We start from the raw sequence: 22,223 nt of genomic DNA on the forward strand, positions 1-22,223 counted from the left end.
ACCAGAACATTCTAATATAAACTGGTGAGAATTAAGAGAACCACCGTCAAACTAAAAAATGTAAGCATTCTTACAGTCCCAAAAGGTGATGATAGAAAGAAAAAAATGTCTTAAAAAACACATCATTGTAAAATCAATACATTCATCGTTCAGAATCTCAAATATTTAATATAATAATCAAAATAATATAATAAACATTGAATAAATTAGTAATAAATACATTTTAAATAAGTGTACAACATATTTTGGTGTGTGATCCTGTCACCCTACATTAAATAAAATTATACACATTAATATATTATTATATGAAATACAATTAATAAAAAAACCCTTTAATGCAATAAATCTTATAGCATCAATCAAAAACATTTAAATATTTCACTTATCTTTAGTATTTCTGCCTAAATAGCTTTCAGATATTTCTTTTGCAGCCACATTCGTTCTCAATGCAGCTGGCACACCATTGTGACTTAAATATAACGAACCAGCCAACAAACTACGCCCAGTAGAAGCTAACTGCTCACAGACTAATCGGCAATTTTTTCCACTATTTCCAGCTAATGCTCGGCTTATAAGATTGTTCATCATCTCTTCACATTCAGCTAATTGTTCTACTAGACCATATTCAAGAATAGTGTCCAATACCAAATCAGGCAGTACCTTAACATAATATTTATATCAGTAAATTATATTATACCCTAGGCAAATACTTACATGGTTAGTTTGAAAATAACTTATAGCAGCTGCTTCTACAGCACTTTCACCAGATAATAAATACAACAAATAAAGTAAAGTAATGTTCACATTTGGAATACTACTAAAATCTTCTAATTCCTGTAAAAGTTACATAGACATTTAATATTATGATTAAGTTTAAATTGTTCTCAATCTAATAAAACTAAAAAGTGTAATTATATTAAAGATATAACTACCTGTTTAGTAAAATTGTGTTTACTACAGGTATATTTCAATACAGATACTGAAACTCGAAACTCATGAGGTTGAAACACTAATAATCTCTTCAAAGCTTCAACCCATACTTCATTAAACCTGAAAATCAAAATAATTTATAGGTAACACATATTTGTTATAAATAGAGATAGAACTGTATAGTTATCATCTTAATTTTCTAATAATATATACAATGTTTGCAAAAATTAATTTGAAATGTAAGATTATGATCAAATACTCTTTGACTTTTAAATATTAATTACTATTGTTTATTAGGCATTTATTAAATAATAATGTATTTATAATCTATAAAAAATATTAACCATAATGAATGTAAACATTTATGTTGAATAGACTTATCGATGTAGTAAATAAAAATAAAACATTTTAATAAATAATATAAAATTATAACATAACCGTTTTATCAATAGATATGTACATATATTTTGTCCCAAGCTTACACAATGCTAGGTTCACCTAAATAAAATGAAAATCTGTTCTACCAAAAAATATATTCTTTCTGCATGACTTACTCGTTTTTCTGAGATAATAGTTTAACAATTTTGTCAACATCAGCTGGTGATTTTGTCTGTAGTATTAACTGATTGAAATCCACATTATCTTGACAGACATCTGACACTGAAGATGTCTAAAATATTGTTTTGATGAAAAACATATATTAATTTGTAATTGGTAAAATTAAATTAGTTATTAAAAAGTATATTAAGAAGATCAACTAACAGAACGAGATAGTTTTATACAATGTTGTATTTTTTCAGGTAGACTTTTCAACAATCTATTTAGTACAGGAGCACTGCACCCAGTTTGTTGGGCCATAGAAAATGTTTCATAGGCAGTTTCAGCGTTTAACAATAACTTATAATCAATATCTATAAAAAAACAACAATTTTTAATAATTTCATATTCTTAGTACCTAATTAATCATTTATACCTGGAATAGTACTATGAACTCTCTTCAGCAGTTTTATATGCTGAATAGGTGATATGTTATCCTCAAACTGCCCATGATCATCAGGAGTGATAAAATGTAGCACTGTATAGTAGGCAATCAAAACATTATGATTAGTTCCAGGCACGTCTTCATAAACTTCAAGCATAAAGCTATTAGAAAATTGTTTGTTGTTCTGAATCAAACTATTAAATTCCATTGTTGTTAAAGTTTCCTCTATATTTCTTGCAGGTATTGTGTGTAAACAATGTTTTAAAAACTCTAATAGTAACTTATCATTTATATCTAATGATTGCCTATTGCATATTTCCAATGCTTTTACCAAATTTTTTACTTGACCAGTTCTATAGAAAAAAAATTTGTTTTTCAATAAAAAAAAATGATATTTAGATATTTTAAATCATAATAAATAATTTTAAAATAATTCAAAAAGAAAATTATACCTAGCCATCCTTATAAGTTCTTTATTCATTTCTTCCGGGCTTACATTCAAATCCAACCCTTTTGCACATTTACTATATAATAATGCATATTTACGTAAATAATGTCCTATTTTATGATCAGATACAGAAGAATGAGCATCAAGGTCAGACATAACTTCTTTAATCAACTGAAAAATAACAATTAATTATTTATACCAGTATAAACCGGTTTAGTGAAGAGTGAATTTCAAGTTACTAAAAATTTACTTTGTTGTACTTTATAATTTTAAATTTAAAACATTCGTTAATATTTTCCATAAAATCTTAATTCATAATAATGATCAGATTCTGCTTTATCATTGGTTTAAAATGAAAAAGAAATGATATATTAAATATTATAACAGAATTACATTATAATGTAACAAATTTATTTATTATAATATACAATTTTTACTGTACCTATACATTAAATTTTAATTTAAAAAAAAATTACATACTTGATCTGTAGGTAATTTAAAAATGTCAACATTGTGCATAACTTTATGCGCATAACGTAATGCATAAATATATAGTGCTAGTTTAGTACTAAGAACACCTTCGCAACAATTGAAACACTCGTCTACAATACTATCGTTGGATATATGCAAAAAACATAATACTGACATTTTTGAATCATATCCAAGATATTTGAAGCCATAAATAGCCAAAACTATAAAATAAAATTTATATATAAAATAAATTTTTAAATATCTAATATAAAATCTTACCTTGGTCATAATTTGAATGGTTATAAGAAACTGTAAGCAATTCTCTTAAATTGGACAATAACTCATCATGTGATAGACCAACTTCAACACAATTAGAACAATTTGAATGTAATGAACTTTCATTATTTGATATTGCGAGGTAATTGATATTTTTAATTCTAATTTTCAAACGCATCAGTTATTAACAATTTTATTAAATAATAAAATAATAGTTATTAAAATACTAACATTGGAATCACTATTTGAGAATCATATTCAGTTATTAGTTCAGTATTTTCATTCTCCAGTGACTTCCTTCAAAATTAAAAAAAAAAACACTTGAGCAATGTAAATTTTAAGACTAATAAAACATTAGAGTTCATTAAAGCATACCACACCTCTATGTCCACATATTATGTTGTCATTATCTTACACATTCATAACATGGCAAATTTACAGACAGATTCTTTTTAGTTTACTTATAGCAGTTTTGAAAGGAAACTACATTTAACTCCAAATAACGCCATATTTACAACAGTTTTTACTTTTATTTTTATTATTCTACAGAATAATACTTAGAATAACTAAACATTTTGTTTTCTTACATTTTAACTTTTTATGAGTACATTCCTTATCTAAGCTTAATGTCCAGTAGTTCTTACCCGTTGAAAATAATTACAATTTTGAACGTCCAGTAGCTGTATCACTTAGAAATTATGTAAGATATGAAAACAAAATTTAGTATTCTATGTATTATACTATAGAATAATACAACAAAAATTAAATAATATTAAATACGGCTACGTTATTTGGAATTGTATACAGCTTCCTTTCAAATCTGCTAATTTTTGCCAACCATTTGCCAACTTTTTTAATTTAATAAAAATATAAAATTAATTTCTGGATTGTGCATGTTAGTTGATAGCACAATAAAATAACTTTAAAATAAAAGAAAAATTATGGTACAATTATTCTCCTCCACAAATTTGATTATATGTACATTTCCGCTTAACACTATTTGCGATTGCTATGTTATGTGTGTGAAAGATGAAAACAATACATGTGGGTGTAATATCTTCTAATATTATTAAGTTAATAAATACTGAAATATTTATACCACAAAAATAAAATTTTAAATACCATAATAATATGTATTAAATCACCTTAATTCAATAATTGAAACAATTTTTTCCACGGGACAATTGAGCACAGCAAATGACAATACTTTTATCCTCAAACCAATATCAATAATATCGTTATGTACACCTAATTCAATGCATAATGGCCATACTGATGGTTCATTTTTATCCATCAATTGAACACAAATTTTAGAAGCAAATTTCAAATCATTAGCCTAATAAAAAGAACTTAAAAATAAATTATTCATGTACAGAAGAGATAGCAGAAGAACATAAAAATACATTTGTGTTTTAATATATTACTTGATATGCAACCATAGCACATTTGAATAAAATATTGGATTCGGTAGAAATAAAGCTTTCATGACATTTAATATCCAATTTGTTAGCTAATGTTATTAATTTTTTCAATAACGTATAATTGTTTGGTTTAGAAGATATGGTGATGTCAATAAGTTTCCATTTATTTTTACATTGACGCACTATGAAATATAAATATATATTGATTCAATATTATAAATAATATTCATAATTTTACATTACTACTCAATAAAATAATTACCTTGGACTGGAAGTAATTTGGTACCAAGATTGTTAAATATTGTCATAGCAGAAATTAAATTCCATTCATGTATTAATAAACCTTCAGCATTAGGTATAATTTGTAAACATAATCTAAAGTAAAATGTTAATCATTAAAATAATAATTTTTAAATTAAATGGTAAACATAATATCAATAAATCAGTAATCTTATACTATATACTTTGCTAAGGTCATTGATGCATCATTGAAAGACTTTGATCGATCGAAATACATATCAAATGAGTCTTTAACAATCCTTAAACTTAAGTGCTCTGGTAATTTACCCAATAAAATATCTTTACTTAATGGTATTATTTTTTGATTTTGACTACCCAAAAGCATTTTGACATATTCCTAAAAATGTTGATTACAAATTAAATATTTACAAAATTCCAAACATTTTAATCTGTTGTTGTTTTTTTTTTTACCTCATAACATATTTCAATTGAAAGTGACGGGAAACAAAACTCTGCAATTTTCAACAAATCACCAAGAACATTTGACCAATACTTTTCTGTTTGATTTTTTCTAATGCAAATATTTACCATACATAGTATTAAAAAAAACAATTTTCGTACTTTAAATTGTTATACAGTCAAAACTCTTTATAACGAATCTGAAGGGACCAAGAGATTTCTTTCGTTATAGAGAGTTTTCGTAATAGAGAGGGTTTAAAAAAAACAAAATTTTAATTATTTATGTATAATATTATATATCAAACACATCATTATTTTTACAAATAATGAAAGAATGTAATCGTTCTTGGAAATGTCGGCATTATTGCCGATTATTTTTATAGTTTATATATGTAATAGATACGATAACACGTAAATTGTATTATGAAACATAAAATATTGTTTCGTTATTGAGAGTGACTTATACGTTATAGAGAATGAATTGTCTAATGGGTTATATAGCAAACCAACCATTATTATGTAATGTTTACGTTATATAGAGTTTTTCGTTGTAAAGAGTTTTGTTATAAAGAGTTTTCACTGTATTACTTACGTTGATGTATATTCACATATGGATATCATAACTTTTCGGAAAAAAACAACATTGGTCAAATTATCGATCAACACTTTAAGAGGATATCTTATACCATAAGTAAGTAATAATTTTGAAGCATTTATAATTTGCTTAGTATCTTCAAGTTTTTTTATATTAGACCTGTTTTCGGCAGTATTTCTAAGATAAAAATTATTTATTTTTACAATGTATGATAATTAAATAAGCATTTCATTTTTACATTACTTTACACTTTTTAGCAATGACAAGACTATACTTTGTGCCTCATCTAATTGATCAGTTTTTGTGTACGTATAAATGCATTTGAGGCCTAAGGCTATTTTTGCTTCATCCGATACATTTACACACCAACCATTAATTTGAACATACTCGAAATACTAAAATTTCCATAAAATTAAAAACTCTAATTTTTTTAATTATTATTTACTAAAATTATTACCTGTGACAATTTTTTCAATGAACTTTGACTAGTCTGTATTAGATATTGCTCCAGCAAATAAAATGTATCAGCTTTAGTTTGAATAAAAGGTAAAAAATAGTTTGTTAGATTATTCAAGAATAAATTTTCATCACACTAAAAAGTTTAAAAAATATGAGTTTATTTAAAAGTAAAAAAAAATTTGTTAAATTAATTTGACAAACCCTTGACATAAACAATGATGCTTTTTCTAAGGTGTTCAACTGTTCAATATCTTCCAAGAACATATTCTCTAAGCCCACTTCATACACCAAGACTTCTAGAACAGATAAATCTTCATGCAATTGTTCTAACCCCTAAACAATTGATAATTTGTTTGTATATTTATGAATATAAAAATGTCAGTAAAAATAAATATTAAATAATAACAGTTTTACCTTAATGTTATTTTCTCGAGCAATGGTAGCCATTTCTAACGTATGTTGGACTAATTTAGTACATAACTCAATGTTTCTTATTCTTTTTGTATACCAATGAATGAGGTCATGTTCAGTTAAAGAAATAGTTTTTATGTTCTCAAAAGTGCCAGTTAATAATTTAAATCTATCAGATTCACACCAATCAAGTTCTCTTAAGATTTTTGATTCTAATAAAATAACTTTTTTTGCAGATGGATCCCAAACTGGCAATAAATGTCTACATTTTAAAAGAAAAATGTATTTAATACACAATTTATATTTTTCCTTGCGTCCTACAAGTTAAATATTTTTAGTTGTAAATTCAAAATAAAATGTAGAATATTTTATTTATTTATTTTTATTCAATCAACATAATAGTATGGAATTAATTTAATTTAATCTATTCTGTGATAATAGTACACAAAGCAAGTTTTAGTTCAGTAGAGAAAAAAAATTGCTAAATAATATTTTTATAATGTAAATTTCTAATAAATGTAAGACTGAATAACTTGTCACACTATATTAATTTCATTTTCATTGTTCTTAATTTAAAAAATAATAAAAAAGTATTAGTAGTTCATTATTACTAATACATGTATTATCATTTAAATAATTCCAACAAAACCGTAGCTACGGGAATTAATGCGACGGCCTCCAATAAGAGGATACTTTCAATGCATGAATTATCAATCGCAACAATATATATATTTTTGTTATGCACTTATTTGTAAAGTTATACATTACATTATACCTGTACAACTTGAGCATTAGTGTCTCTGGAAAATCATTCAATATGTCCAACCAGTATGGAATAACATGATCACTGTAGTAGGTGAAAACAATAGAAACCGCGTCAACTTGGCACTGTCTAGCTAACTGCAAAGCCCATTGTAAAGGACTCAAATCTCTAAGATGTTTATAGGTATGTGAGCTATAAAGGGCCTCACTGTCACCATCCATTTTTTTCAAGACCATTTCATAAGTAGTTAGTTTATCCAAGTAATTTAAGAGTTTTAATCTTGATATTATAAATTCTTTGCCTTCTTGACTAAATTTACCTGATTTATCAAAGTTTTAGAAATTATAATAAAATCTATATTTTGAATATTTGAAACTTACTTGTGTTTTCAGATTCTATACTTAGGTATGCAGAGAAATCAGTTATTTCTAAGCCGTATGCAATCAATTGCTTTGCTCCTATTAATGTTTCTGAAACTCTGTTGCAACACTCGTGCACAATCCATTGCTTATCAGATACTTTGCTCTTTAATGCATATAACATAATAAAATTATTATTTATTTTATTTTATTTTATGTTTTACCATTGATTACAAATACACTAGATCACTCACTGCGGTGCAAAACACCCTGCGCTGAAGTTACTAGTGATCCTGATGTTATACGCCAGAACTGACTAGGCGGAGTATCTTATAACCTGCCCACCTAGACAGTTCTGGCTTGTAATACCAAGATTGCTCGTAAATTCAGAGTATGAGTATTTTGTACTGCAGCGTGCGCTCTATAGTATTTATAATTAATGGTTTTACTTACCAAAATATTATTAATAGATTCTTCTAGAACTGAACTATTACACCATTGATGTTTATAAACTAAATCTTTATCCAAATCATATTTAAATGCTAGTTGTAATGCATCTTCATATTCCTTTTCCTGTATCTGTAAAATTTCAAGATAAATAAAATAGCATAACATCATATAACAAATAACTACTCAGTACCTCAATCATATGGTATAATTGATAATGCAAGTTCAAAATGTGTTAAAATATAAAAGCATCAAAATCAATTTGTTAATATTAAAATTAAATTAGTTAAGCTATTTTTGTTATGAGTATGTCAGCGCACTAATTGTTTTCTCTCTCTGGCCCACGTGCAGCATAGACAAAACTCATTTAAGCAGGATCATTTTTTCTATGTTTTTAAGTAATCTTAGATAAAAATCGCCCATTACAAAAAGATAGATATAATATTTTTGAAAGAATGACATATTGATTTTATATTTTATTGTTATTTGACTTTGTATTTGACTTTCAAAATAAACAAAACAATATTGTAAACTTAAATGATGTTTAAGTTGTTTTGAAACCATACTTAGACAAATCGATATGTCATTCCTTCAAAAATATTATTCTCCATCTCTTTTGTAATGGGTGGTTTTTAATCTAACATAACTTAAAATCATAGAAAAAATGATTCTGTGTAAATGTGTTTTCTCTATATTGCACGTGGGCCAGAGAAAGAAAACAAATAGTGTGCTGACATACTCTTAAGTATGCTTAAGTACTATTTTGATAACACTTAATATATTTATTTTAAATAAATACTATACAATTTTAATATTACTTTTTTCATGAGTAATTCCTGAGGAGTAGTTTTGGTTACAGCAATAAGTTTATATACATTTGTTGTTGTCGATTTGGAATTTACACTAGAATCCTTAAAAAAATAAAATCAAAATTTGTAAAAACAATATTTTCCATCAGTTTATAAATAGCAGTTAGCAACCTTTAGATTTCAATAACATGTTTTTATCTGGGGGGGAGGAGGGGGGTTAAAAAGTTTAAAAATGTTAGCTAACTTTATTTACAGTATTAATATAATCTAACCTATCATTGGTTAGAATACATTAAATGTAGATGTTTTATTAAAAGATATAATTTCAAAATACCTGAGAATTATTGACAGACTCAATTGCTTCATAATCAGCAACAACAAAATTATTGGAATTATATGAACCACATAATTTAAAACAAAAAGGATTCATTTTAGTAATAACTACACTCTGTTGACCTTTTTCACGGCAAATGATTAGAGTGCCATCAAAACAACCCAAAATTAGAAGCTAAATCAAAAAATATGGTCTGAATCAACAATACCTTAATTGAAATATTTATATAATTCTAAACATATACAGTACCTCATTACACCACCATTCAATATCAACAATGCCACCCAATTCTTTTTGATCATTTACAGACCAACTCTTGCAAACACTAAAAAATAAAATTATTAAAATGAATATACCTAAAAATAATAGTAGTAAAGTGGTTATAATTAATAATATAATGTTAAATAAAATAGTGAAATTAAAAATCAGTAGGTATTATTGTACTAATACCTTGTGGTACTAACTATATTCTAAACATTTTGGTGGACAAAAAAAATTATAAAATATTATCCTTGTTTTAACTAAAATTATATTTTACTATTCAAGTTATAATACAAATTGCACTAGTATGTACTAAATTGAACTAAAATAAAAAAAATTACCAAGTTTCATTTTTTCACAGTAAAAAAAATGCATTAAAATAAATATTTAGGCAAAACATATTTTAAGCTCACTTAGCAATGAATATAATCATATACAAAAAGATACAAATGCAATAACTTTACTGCCTTAATTATGACAAAGCCATACCCATTGTCGCTGTCTTAAAAATGCATAACATAACAAAATATACGTTATAATAAGACCAAATAAGAATATAATCTAGTCAATAATATAAGATTTTTTTTAATTTTAATTTTAAAGTGAGTTATGAAAATTTTAAAATGCTCATAACTTACTTTAAAATTAAAATATAAAAATCAAATCTATCATAAGCTATATAATATTCTTAATTCTCAATTTGGTAATAGGTAATTCACTCTAAAATAAAAACATAACAGGGTTAAATGAATTATTTAGAATGTACTATTGCAGAAGTATGGTACGAGTACCACTAGTGGTACGCAGAAGACTACATATTGATAAGCGAAAGGACACAAAGTGATAGAACGGAGAGTAAATAAATGAATATTTTAAATTGTGTTTGAACATGATCACATGGAAATAGACATAAGTACGCGACAGATTAATAATACACATGAGTGGTAAGCGAAAAAAAAAGTTTGAGAACTGCTGTACTATTGGTTATGTTGTGCGTTTATAAGACGGATACAATGCCATAAGGAGAGTATGGCGTCCTCTTAGGCTGATATTTTATGGTTTCTTAAGAGCATTTAAGATCATGTATTAAACTTTTAAGAACCTAAAAATGTTTCTTTAGTTATTACTTATTACTAACCTTATTTCAGGAAAATTCCAAATACAGACTGTCCGGGTTCCATATAAACATGCTAACAATGTAGATGATGGTGATAAACTCATTTTAATAATAAACTTCTGCAATTCAAAATTCATAAAACTATAAATTTGAATTTAGCCTATCAGAAAATAAATTAAGGTCAACTTACATTTTTCTTACGCAATACCATATTCATAAACCTGGATAAAAACCCATCATGTATAATATTTGAAGATAGAACTGGATTGTAATAAGGCTCATATGAAATCATTGACCATAAATTTAAGCCAGAATCATTTAAGTCCTAAACAAAAATAATTATTTAAAAAATGCTAGTGTTGGAATGTCAATCAAAATACTAGAGATCGAAGTAGTATAATAATTTTCTAAAATAACTTAATACTAATAGTTTATTTTTAAGCTTTTGAGGTGCCAATAACACCCTTTTCAACCAAAATGTCCATCTAGTCATATTTGTATAGGTATTTATTGTACAGAATATTATTAAGAATAAATTAGAATATTCCATCTTAATGAAAAAAAGCTTTTGTAATCTTTCCTCAATCATTATTAACAGTTAATATTTGGGTTTGGTAATTTTCACCTAGACTAGAATCATCTTTAGACTGTAATCTAAGATCATGAACTTTCAATGACTTACCAATTTATTTTGTATGTCAGAAGATGTAATTATGTAGGGTGGATCTGAACATGATGAAACAGATGATAATAATGATGCACCTAATACTTGAATAAAATTGAAAGTATGTTGAATTTGGTAACCATACACAGATGATACAGCATAGCTAGTTAACAATCCATTTCCGCCAATTAAAATAAGCTCATACGACCTAAAAATAATTCAAATAACTTAAAATATCTCAACATTTTTCAATGATTATGTAAACAAAATTGTATGAATAATAAACGTACCATTTTGAAGACCGTGTTCGCAAATCTAAGAACACCATTTCTTTGGCGAATATATTATTTGTAGGTTGTTTAGTACTATTTTGGATCTTTTAAATACATACAAAAACAGTTTATACATTAAAAATTTAAGATATATTCGTGGTTACAATATACTCATAAAAAAAAGATATTAAATCTAAGCTTTTAACTTACAGACTTAATAACAAATAAATTTGAGGCTAAGAGATCATAGCAAGCAATGTGACCATGTGAAGTGGCAATTGCAAAAATTGAACAATCTGGACTCCATGACAAAACTCTTTTTGATGGGTATAAATCATTTGATATTAAATCAGGTACTAAACAAATAATTTTAAAAGAACTTTTATGAAATTGTTATGTCATACAATTGAATGTACCTACTCTTTATTTAACTAGCTACCAAGATTAATCAAATAATAAATTATGTTAAGTATGGCATAATGAAAACAATTGTTACATTAAATATTAATACATCTTACAGGTTGCTTTTGCTAAAGTCTTATTATAATGTTTTTCTGTGCGCATTTCCAGTGTAGTATGTTGAACAACAGACAAAACTTGACCATTGCCACCAATACAGAACTTCCATGTTGGTTCATTAAAAATAAATTTTTCTGAAGAAAAATAGGGAAAATATTTGAATGCACCAATGTAATCAATAACATTTAGAGAGCTTTTCTTCAAGGATTTTTTCTGTAAATAAAAAAGTGGCAATATAACAATTAGAATATTTATTATATTTTAATTGTTTGTTGTAATGTGGTGTGCAGGTACTCGCCAAATCTATAGTTTCCTGCCATTGAACATAATCAGATACAATGTACAAAATTTCTTCACTCATTTTAGGGAAATATCAAATACTCTGCAGTTAATACAACATTAAATACCTATACAATTTAAATGATTTAGGCAAAGATGAATCACTTAATACATAACAGCTAACAGTGAACTGGTAAATAATAAAATGTATATAATATAAAGATTAATTTTCAAAAAATAAGTGCCAGCGTGTTATCAATTATCATTATAAAGCTGGTATCTTGAATGATCGTGATAAAATGTATAAGTGACACGGACTATAATAGTCCGTGATAAGTGAACATGATTATAATCGTGATAAGTGAATGATAAGAACAAGGATCTGAAAAATTCTTTCGAAGATCACGGTTGTAGATACATAATATCATGATAGAAATAACTTATTAATAGTTATTTCTATCATGCGACATGCATAATATATTATATCCACAAATTACATTATCTAAAGCCGTGTTGAAGATCTTTAAAATCCGTTCTTTATTTAATTATATAAATTCTACATCTCATATTAACCATGGTCCATGGGTCATAGACGTCAGGTTTTTTATTTAAGATCTATGTCCGTAGAAAGTAGAACTACGTTCCCGTAAATTTGTCACACTTCCTAAATAACACGATAACTGCAATACTGAATATTCTATTGCCTATATTTATCTTTAAAAGTATTCTTATAAACATATTTTTCAGATCTGATTCAAGCATTCAAACAGATAAATAATACACTATAAGCTATATATGGTACAATATTATACTCATTACTCGGTTGTATTATTTTTGAACAGGTATTGTTACAAATTATAATTGTTTATAAATTATTTAATACGAACTATACATAATAAAATATAATTTTAAAAAAATACATATTATTTGTTGTTGTTACAAAATGTAGATTGTTGGTTTTGACTTTTAAGAATTACCAAGATGTTTAAATTGATATTTTAAACGCATTGTTAGAGTAATTCATTTTCTCTTATCGTGAGGTCTTATACTTCGACTTTTCGAGGTAATCGTGAAATAATTGGAGTTCCAAACAAATAGACAATGGTAATTATTTGGAATTAATAGAGTTGCTTCATTGCTTATTTAGCGCTAAATTCGACCTTGAAAGCAAATATTAAAAATTATGGTAATAAAGTACCTATAAGAGGTAAATAAATAATAATGTATCTTGCAATTAAAACCAATTTGTGAGGAATTCATTGTAATCATGTCTTTGAAAGTGTTTGAACAGATGTTCGATGAAATATTATTGAATTAAATAAACTTATTTCGATATTATTGAGTATTATAAGTAAAAAAAGAAACAATGTTTGGGTGTGAATTTAAATTGTGTTTAGTGACATAAGTTACGACTCATAACCTACCTATCTCGCTACCTACAAGGCAATTTGAAAAAAAATCATGTATTATAATATGCTTATCTACAGAAAGCAACAGTGAGAACAACCACAAACGGATTCAGTTAACTACCTATGTAATTAATTTACCACATAGCTTAATATACTGGTTTAAGCATGGTTGAAGCCAAGTTGAATATTATAATGTGAACTCGCATAATAGGGAGTACCTACCCGAAATAAAGTAAATATCAATATTTGTGTGTCAAAATATTATTTTAATATAGACAGATTGGACTTAATAGCTCCGCATATATCGGCTTCTACCCAAATATGTGGGCGTGGACTACTTAATGTATCAATATTTGAAATTATTTTAACAATAATATATATTTATTTGAATAATAATTTCAAAAAAAAAAAATAGATTTTTTAATAATATACCTACCTGATGTAAAAATAAAAGCATGAAAAATAGAATTTATTCATTATACATAATTAGTCTTGATGGCATTTTCGTTTGCTAAACATTTTTATTTTTTTAAATATCGTTTGTATAAAACTAGAATTGTACCACAGATTAAATTTAATCTGTGATTGTACCTACCTGGCTACCTACCTACCTACTTCATATTGCACTTAATTCAAACTTATGTATACCTACCACCAAACACAAGCTAATGATAACAAGGTAATTGCTTAAGGTGGAGTTGCAAACATGTTATTATTATATAATATATTTTATTATATACCTATAAAATAATAATACTATCATTGTACCTACTTAATTTATTATTTTAGTTATGCTAAATATTTTTTTATAATTTTTATTTTAATATGCATAATAATAATTATTATGGTATTATTGGTGTATTGTTTTGATCAGCCTTGGCCCTTGGGTGTTCGTAACAATCAAGACTTTCAAGGAAGAATTTGGAGTGTATCGATACGTATCGAGGCAATTTTAAACGTTCAAAAAGTTACACGTGCAGTATACAAGCGACACGTACCGACCCGTATCGGACTCGGACTTCGATACGAGGTGGTACGTATCGATACGTATCAAATTTTTCTTCTTGAAAATCTTGATACACTCCAAATTCTTTCTTGAAAATCTTGAATATTATATTGTTGGTTGCTTAAAAAAGGAATGTAATATGAAAAAAAATCATAGGGAAACCTAGGATAAATTTCTTAGATTTATAAAATATGGTACTTAAATATGCAGAATAATATTAACACCACACTAAATTATTGACATTTTCCAAGTTCTGACCATGAATAATATCTTTAATCGTGGTTTCTGACTGCAGTTAATAGAAAACCGATATAGGTTCGAAATAACAGGAGAATATTTTCACCGCTCAAAAGTACCAAATAACTAAAAATGCAGTCCGAAATCACCAATAAAATTGAACATCGAAGTATTTTTTCTATTGCAAAACATGTACTCATAGGTACATGAAAAAAACTCACGTCCATGTAAAATAATTATTATATTCATACTGTTCCGCCTGCGGCATCTAAAATACTTTGCCTACACGTATAAAACTAGTACAAATACAAATCGAAATACGATCCTCGTTGAAATATAGTATATAGGTACCTACGCGTTTGAGCGTGTAATGTGTAGAAACAACTATATGTTTGGAAAAATCCAAACTTCGACTTTTAAGAACGACAACGGGTTAGTTTATAGTTATAAACGACGTCGAACACATCGCCAGGGGGATATTTTAATTTTTCGTCGACTGTTTAAGACGAGATTGATGATGATTGAAAATTTCCAAAGTAGTGGGAAATAAGCCAATCTTAGGGCAGCGTTAAGCAGAACTTTTGATAGAACGATTGCTCCTTTTGAGAGAAACCTTGCTACTTCAGCAGTGATTAAGTCATAACCGGGGGACTTTTTAAGGCTATATTTCTGTAAGACAAATTTAATATCGTTTGGAGTAAAAGATTTAGGGGGATGACAGTCGACAGAGAGGAAGCGGTTTATTAAGGCACTGCTTCATTAACTCGGAATTTTGTGGAATTTGTACCTCAATGTGACCAAATAGATTACAATTTATAATTACCACGAACGACATAAAATAAAACAATAAATATTGAGAAATTAGAATTTCAAAAAATAATGATTATGAGTTGGTAGCACGGATGTAGATATTAGATACAGAATAACACCACAGATTATATAGTATAAACTATTACAGATTAGGTGTATAAAAAAATGTTTAATGAATCAAATTACTTTAATTCAATTTTGTGTTCAACAGATCAACTATATTTAACTAGACTTTATGTGTAGTTGCAAAATTAATTATAAGTTATCACATAGTAAAATATTGTGATTACATTCAGTGTTTTGCAGTAAAATTTAAAAAATGAACGGTTTACAATAATTATTAATAAAAACAATATCTACTTAACTACCCAAGTTTTATTTTCTGTCATCTGCTTTGGAGCAAATGCACTTTACTACGCCCCTCACGAATTTCGAATTTATAAAAAAAACGTGTTTTTTACGCTTATTTCGAAACTGTTTGAATTCTTTTTGCGGATACCATTATTTTGGAAGTTATAGCCTTCCAGACTTCCAGAGTGGCAGAGTTTGCGATTTTACGTTTATACGCATGCGCGCCACACTACCTTACTGCCCCACGAAGCCTCGTTATTAAACAATGTTGCTAAGAAGCACATACTCTGCTTACTTTTTAATGTTTTCATAATCAATGTTCGCTACAATGACAATAACAATTGAACAAAAATGTTCAATAATCTTAATTTGCTATAATGTTAGCAATAATCATACATTCATACACGTCACAACAGAGAAATCATAGTCATTAACTAAAGACTAAACGACCGATATATTTGAAATCCTCTGTAACAACCTGTGCTATGTAATTATATCGAACGCACCAAGTAACTGCAAAATTTGCAATTCACAATTCGACATTTGCTGTTTGCCAGTTTTGCACTCTTTCTCATCAACTTTTGAGTTTTGATACGAGAATAAGTAAAAATATGCAGACAACAACATTGTTATCAACTAAAAAACAATAATAAATAACTACTAGAGTGATAGCACCGTAGACCTCATTCCACAGAATAGATTAAATGAAGTACACCATCTGGTTCTAAGTAATCTGTGGTACTATACTACTATCTGTGGTACTATGATCTACGACATTAAATTTGAAAGTAGCTCTCGGGTATTGGGTATCCAAATTTTTTTTATTTATAATTTATATTAATATTTATTTAAATTTTTTTTTATGAATTTTTACAATTAGCTCATTTTCTATTTGAAAACAATCAATTATTTACCTTTGCTATAAAAGTTTCTACTTGGTATTACCTAATTAGAAAGAAAACAAATTACAATGCACAATCATTTTACTAATTCGGGTACTGAAAGTTCTTCAAGATTTGTTTTAAATTTAATAATGTAAAATAATTTACTGTAACTATTATTTGGGGTGTACCCAATGGAGAAGGAGGAACGAAAAGAAGTATATGGTAAGCATAATCAATTATTATTGTTGTCAATACATTATAAACTAATTGATTAATATAATTTTGTTTGTGTAAAATCAAAAAATATATTGATAGGTAGGTAATGCAATTTCTAAATGTTTAAATTCGCAGATACTCCAGTGACCGATGAAAATGGATCTCCTATCAGCATTGTTTGGAAACCTGATCGTATGTATTTGTTTTAAATAAATACTGTTAGAAGCAATTTATTTAGTACTTACAATCATTATTATAGTTTATAAACTCCAACAAGAATCCCCTAAGCCTCAACCAGTATTTGCACCAAGTGCTGTGTCTGGGTGTCCATTTTTCTATGGTCTTGAATACCACGGAGCAATGAATCACAAAGAAGCAAATTCATTATTAAAAGACGATGGTAACTATCTTATACGACTAAGCACCAGTTCAGACGATAAGATGTATACACTATCTTTAAAGTAAACAAACTTTTAATAATTAATTTCACATGCTGTTAATTATAAACAAACTGATTCATTGATATTTTTTTAGAATATTTGGAAAAGTTCATCATTATAAATTATTTTATGACGGACAACATTATGTGTCACAAAAACGTTTTAATACAATTAATGATCTTGTTGCGGATGGTTTGGTAAGTTGAATTATACATAACAAGTAATATTTTAAACAAAAATAAAGTTAAAATTACATATAGCACTGTAAAAGTATATAAAAACATTGATTTTTTTTAAAAATTAAAGAGCGAACATGTTATAATTACCAAATTTTTTTTATTTCTTACAATTATCAAAATATGTTACTCTCCTATTCAATTACCTATTGTGCCAGACATAAAGTTTACTAATTTTTTGTTTGTGATGCTGTCTCATGGTGTTTTTTATTCTTCGATTTTAAGACCCATGAAAGTTTTTTCATATACTTAATTTGAGTGCTACTAACAAAAGTATTTTGCTATGGTTTTTAGTGAGATGGAATTAATACAAAAATATTTTAACCAGTTTTACTTGACTGTGTGGTGTGTTTATGTTCAATGGTTTAGAAAAAAAATTTGTTAATCTACTTTTAAGTGTGACATTAATATTATGATTTTATTGTACTGACTATAAAGCAGAGTTTCTTAAACTGTGATCTGCAGATAACTCGTAGGGGTTCTATTGCTCAAAATGTCTACCCTTCTTTTTTGGTCAGTTATTAATATTTATTACCATAAGGGTTCCACAGAAAAAATATCATTGTTTGGTATTACGTATTCTCAAAAAGTTTAAGAAAAACTGATTTAAAGTTTTAAAAATATGTATAGTTATATTTTTATTTTATACATTAAAATGTTTCCAGAAATATTATTGTTTGTACTGAATTCAATTAAATCATTTTGTATTATATTATTTTTAAATTTATAAAAAAAATGTATACAACAGGTGACATTGTATATGGAATCTAAAGCTGGGAAATACATCTACTTAATGCACAGTTTAATAAGTTATGAGAAAAGCCCTTATATGACATTAAATAAACTCAAGCGTAAAACAATCAAAAAACTAAAACCGAGACAGCTCAATTGCGAAGAAGTTGTTGAATACGACAAACCTCACAGTTTTAAAACTCATAACTTTAAAGGACTTAATTGGTGCGAGTTGTGTAGTAACTTTTTATGGGGTTTTACACAGCAAGGAGTGAAATGTGAAGGTACATAAAAATGTTTACTTTGATGTTGTTTCTTTAATTTAAAAAAAATTAACTTTATTATTGTTTTAGATTGTGGTTTTAGTGCACATTTCAAGTGTTCTGAAAAGTTGCCTCCAGATTGTTATCCAGATTTAAAATTGTTTCGAGGTGTTTTTGGCATTGATTTAACAACTCATGTCAAGGCCTATAAAACTAATAGACCGTTTGTTGTGGACAAATGTGTTGAAGAAATTGAAAGGCGTGGCATGTCTGTTGAAGGAATATACAGAGTATCAGGTTTTCAGGAAGAAATGGATAGTTTGAGATTAGCCTTAGATAAAGGTGGAATATTACTCATTTATATACTTTCAAAAGTCATTTTAAAAAAAATATAGTTATTTTAATTTAATCTAAAAAAATTTGATTTAGAATAGTTAAAATAAAAAATATTATATGTATTATTGAGCTTCTAAAAACAATCAATAACAATAATTGTTTTCAGATGGTAAAGGAACAATAATGGACGATCAAGCTTATGAAAATATACATGTAGTAGCTAGTATTTTAAAAATGTATCTCAGATTGCTTCCAATACCACTAATCACTTATGATGTTCATCCTCTTGTCATAAAAGCTTTAGGTAGGTGAACACTAAATATGTTAAATTTTAACATCAATATTTCAATATATTGAACAAATTTTCTTATTTTTAGAAACTCAAATGTCCTGGGAAAGATTAGCTGAGGTGAGGGCCGCTTTGAAAAAGTTACCTCCAGCACATTATAACACTTTGAGCTATTTAATGGCTCATTTGTACAGGTAAATATTAACACTCAAATCATTTGTATCAGTCAGTATATGTAATTCACCCTTATAATAAAAGACTTATCAAAAACTAAAATTATGCCGTATCCTATGCAAGTTAAATAATATACCCAGCAGTCAACTTGTGTGCAAGTGTACAACTTCACTATACAACAGGCATACAGATGGTAGACTCTTTGGGGATGACGTCCATGTGTTTCCAGACCATTGCCTACTGAAAACTTGTTGTCATCGTGTACATTTCTTAACTTAAATACAGTATATTATTTTATTTAATTATGTTTGATATAAATATAATGATTTCTCCTTTAAGTATAATGTTTCCCCCTACATTTATCAAGTATGGTAACTCTTCAATTTGGTTTAGTTTTTGTAGTAGTTTATACTATCTTTGTGTAGTGGCGATGGTGTAATTAGTTATGAAATATTTTTTCATATTCTTAGCTGTATCCTAACAACTGTAACATTTAGTGTTAGGTTTATGGTTTTATAATTTATTTCTGTACTCTTTTAGAGTTGTAAAAATACACAAATTCCGAAAATATTTATTAATATATAATGTATCTATATTTAACAAATAAAAGTAAAAACTATTAGATAACACATTTAATCCTTTTTTTAATTTTTAGGGTGACTTTACGGTTAGATGAAAATAAAATGACTGCTCAAAATCTTAGCACTGTTTTTGCTCCAACTCTTATGCCAATGCCTGATTTAATTGATTTTAAAGGTACAATACCAGACATGAATCGTGATATAAGCGCACTACACATGATTATTGAAAATCAAAATGTAATATTTAACTAACATTGTGTATTGGTTTATTGATCACAACTACTATTGTAAAAACAAATGGAATATCATCGAATGTTTTACTTGATTCAGTATTATTTTATAACAATTTTTTTTTATTTTAAAATGGACGTTTTGTATGGAATTCAATTTTTTTTATATTCTCGACTATTTTTTTATTGCATTTTGTTTTAATATTTATAAATATAGCATTTAACTTAATGTTATTTCATATGGGTATATTTTTGTAATATTGTGTGATTTTTTTTTATATTTTATAAAAACATATATATTACCAAGTTAACAATACAATGATTTATAATAAATATAAATGGTTTTGTAGAAAATAAATCAAAGTATTATTCAGGCTTGTAATATTTATTATTTAAAGGGCATTATACCTGCATGTGTTGTCTCCATCTTACAAATACATGAGAGAGAAGCAATTTTATTTAAAGTGAACTGCCTGTCTGCCGGGTTGCCTATATGGCACAGTGTAAGAATCAAACATAAAACTGTTACAATGGAATGGATAAAAAATAATATATAAGTAAGATTGATAAATTTAAAAAAAACATAAACCATACAATAAAATATGTACTGTTAAAACAATATAAATTGAAAATCGTTACGCTTTTATAGCATTGTATAAGATTATAAGTTTAATAGGGGTTTCACAATATATATAATATTAAGAGTATAAATGCTTATGGATAATAGCAAATTTTAAGCTCAGCAAATCTTGTTTAGCTCCGTTACCTTAAAAATTAGAGTGAATTGCCCTTTTATAAAAATTAAAGTCAAGATTATTATCTAGGGCATCTCATGGTTTTTTTTATTATATTTTAATTTTAAGACAAATTATGAGTATTTTAAGATTTAAAATGTACAAGCAATTTCAATTTTAAAATACTCATAACTCGCTTTAAAATTAAAATATAATCAAAAGCCTGTAAAATTCCCTAGATAATAATCTTAAGGGGATCGGTGGCGGTGACGACTGTCTTTGTCTAACACACGCGTTACATAAGAATTCAGAGGTGTTTTTTGGCAAACGTACCGATTGATAAAGTGAAGCGATAAGAATTCTGAAAACTGATTTGAATTTGTTGTCAAGTCTACTTGAGATCGGTCAGTCTACATTTTTGATTTTAGATTCTGAGTGAAACGATGAATGTTTTTTTATTTTTTATTTTTTATTTTTTTTTATCGTTTCACTCAGAATCTAAAATCAAAAATGTAGACTGACCGATCTCAAGAAGACTTGACGACAAATTCAAATCTGTTTTCAGAATTCTTATCGCTTCACTTTATCAATCGGTAAGTTTGCCAAAAAACACCTCTGAATTCTTATGTTGCGCGTGTGTTAGACAAAGACAGTCGTCACCGCCACCGATCCCCTTAAAATTAATTTTTATAAGAGGTCAATTTACTCTAATTTTTAAACTAAATAAGCTAAACGTGATATGATGTGCGTACAATTTGCTATGTTATGCACTTCAAAGA

General features: G+C 26.9%; 2 protein-coding genes across 3 annotated transcripts; one reads left to right on the top strand and one right to left on the bottom strand.

Moving 5' to 3' along the window:
• Positions 1-141: 141 nt before the first annotated feature.
• LOC111034109 (neuroblastoma-amplified sequence-like) lies at positions 142-12,770 on the bottom strand. Its single transcript, XM_022315148.1, has 33 exons — positions 12,536-12,770; positions 12,237-12,450; positions 11,929-12,074; positions 11,737-11,822; positions 11,465-11,654; positions 10,973-11,107; positions 10,804-10,901; positions 9,654-9,729; positions 9,405-9,578; positions 9,080-9,172; positions 8,268-8,393; positions 7,836-7,980; positions 7,468-7,774; positions 6,696-6,954; positions 6,483-6,614; positions 6,280-6,414; positions 6,066-6,217; positions 5,820-5,999; positions 5,240-5,339; positions 4,993-5,165; positions 4,791-4,903; positions 4,532-4,710; positions 4,253-4,443; positions 3,339-3,404; positions 3,111-3,268; positions 2,841-3,052; positions 2,365-2,531; positions 1,904-2,265; positions 1,693-1,841; positions 1,485-1,600; positions 933-1,050; positions 715-834; positions 142-660 (listed from the first exon to the last, which is right to left on the bottom strand). The coding sequence occupies exons 1-33, from the start codon at positions 12,596-12,598 to the stop codon at positions 379-381; spliced, it is 5,217 nt and encodes a 1,738-aa protein (XP_022170840.1). The 5' UTR covers positions 12,599-12,770; the 3' UTR covers positions 142-378.
• A 3,892-nt stretch (positions 12,771-16,662) lies between these two features.
• Positions 16,663-20,778, top strand: LOC111034121 (N-chimaerin). 2 transcript variants are annotated; one of them, XM_022315171.1, is made up of 9 exons: positions 16,663-17,435; positions 17,565-17,621; positions 17,689-17,890; positions 17,964-18,066; positions 18,854-19,121; positions 19,191-19,442; positions 19,603-19,740; positions 19,814-19,919; positions 20,023-20,472. In XM_022315171.1, the coding sequence occupies exons 1-9, from the start codon at positions 17,405-17,407 to the stop codon at positions 20,024-20,026; spliced, it is 1,161 nt and encodes a 386-aa protein (XP_022170863.1). In that variant the 5' UTR covers positions 16,663-17,404; the 3' UTR covers positions 20,027-20,472. The 2 variants fall into 2 exon arrangements, with proteins under 2 accessions (XP_022170863.1, XP_022170862.1); XM_022315170.1 differs by lacking the exon at positions 20,023-20,472 and adding an exon at positions 20,555-20,778 and having other exon boundaries at positions 16,669-17,435.
• Positions 20,779-22,223: the final 1,445 nt, after the last annotated feature.

This window comes from Myzus persicae, unplaced genomic scaffold (assembly GCF_001856785.1).
Source record: "Myzus persicae strain clone G006 unplaced genomic scaffold, MPER_G0061.0, whole genome shotgun sequence".
In the NCBI taxonomy this organism is placed as follows: domain Eukaryota; kingdom Metazoa; phylum Arthropoda; class Insecta; order Hemiptera; family Aphididae; genus Myzus; species Myzus persicae.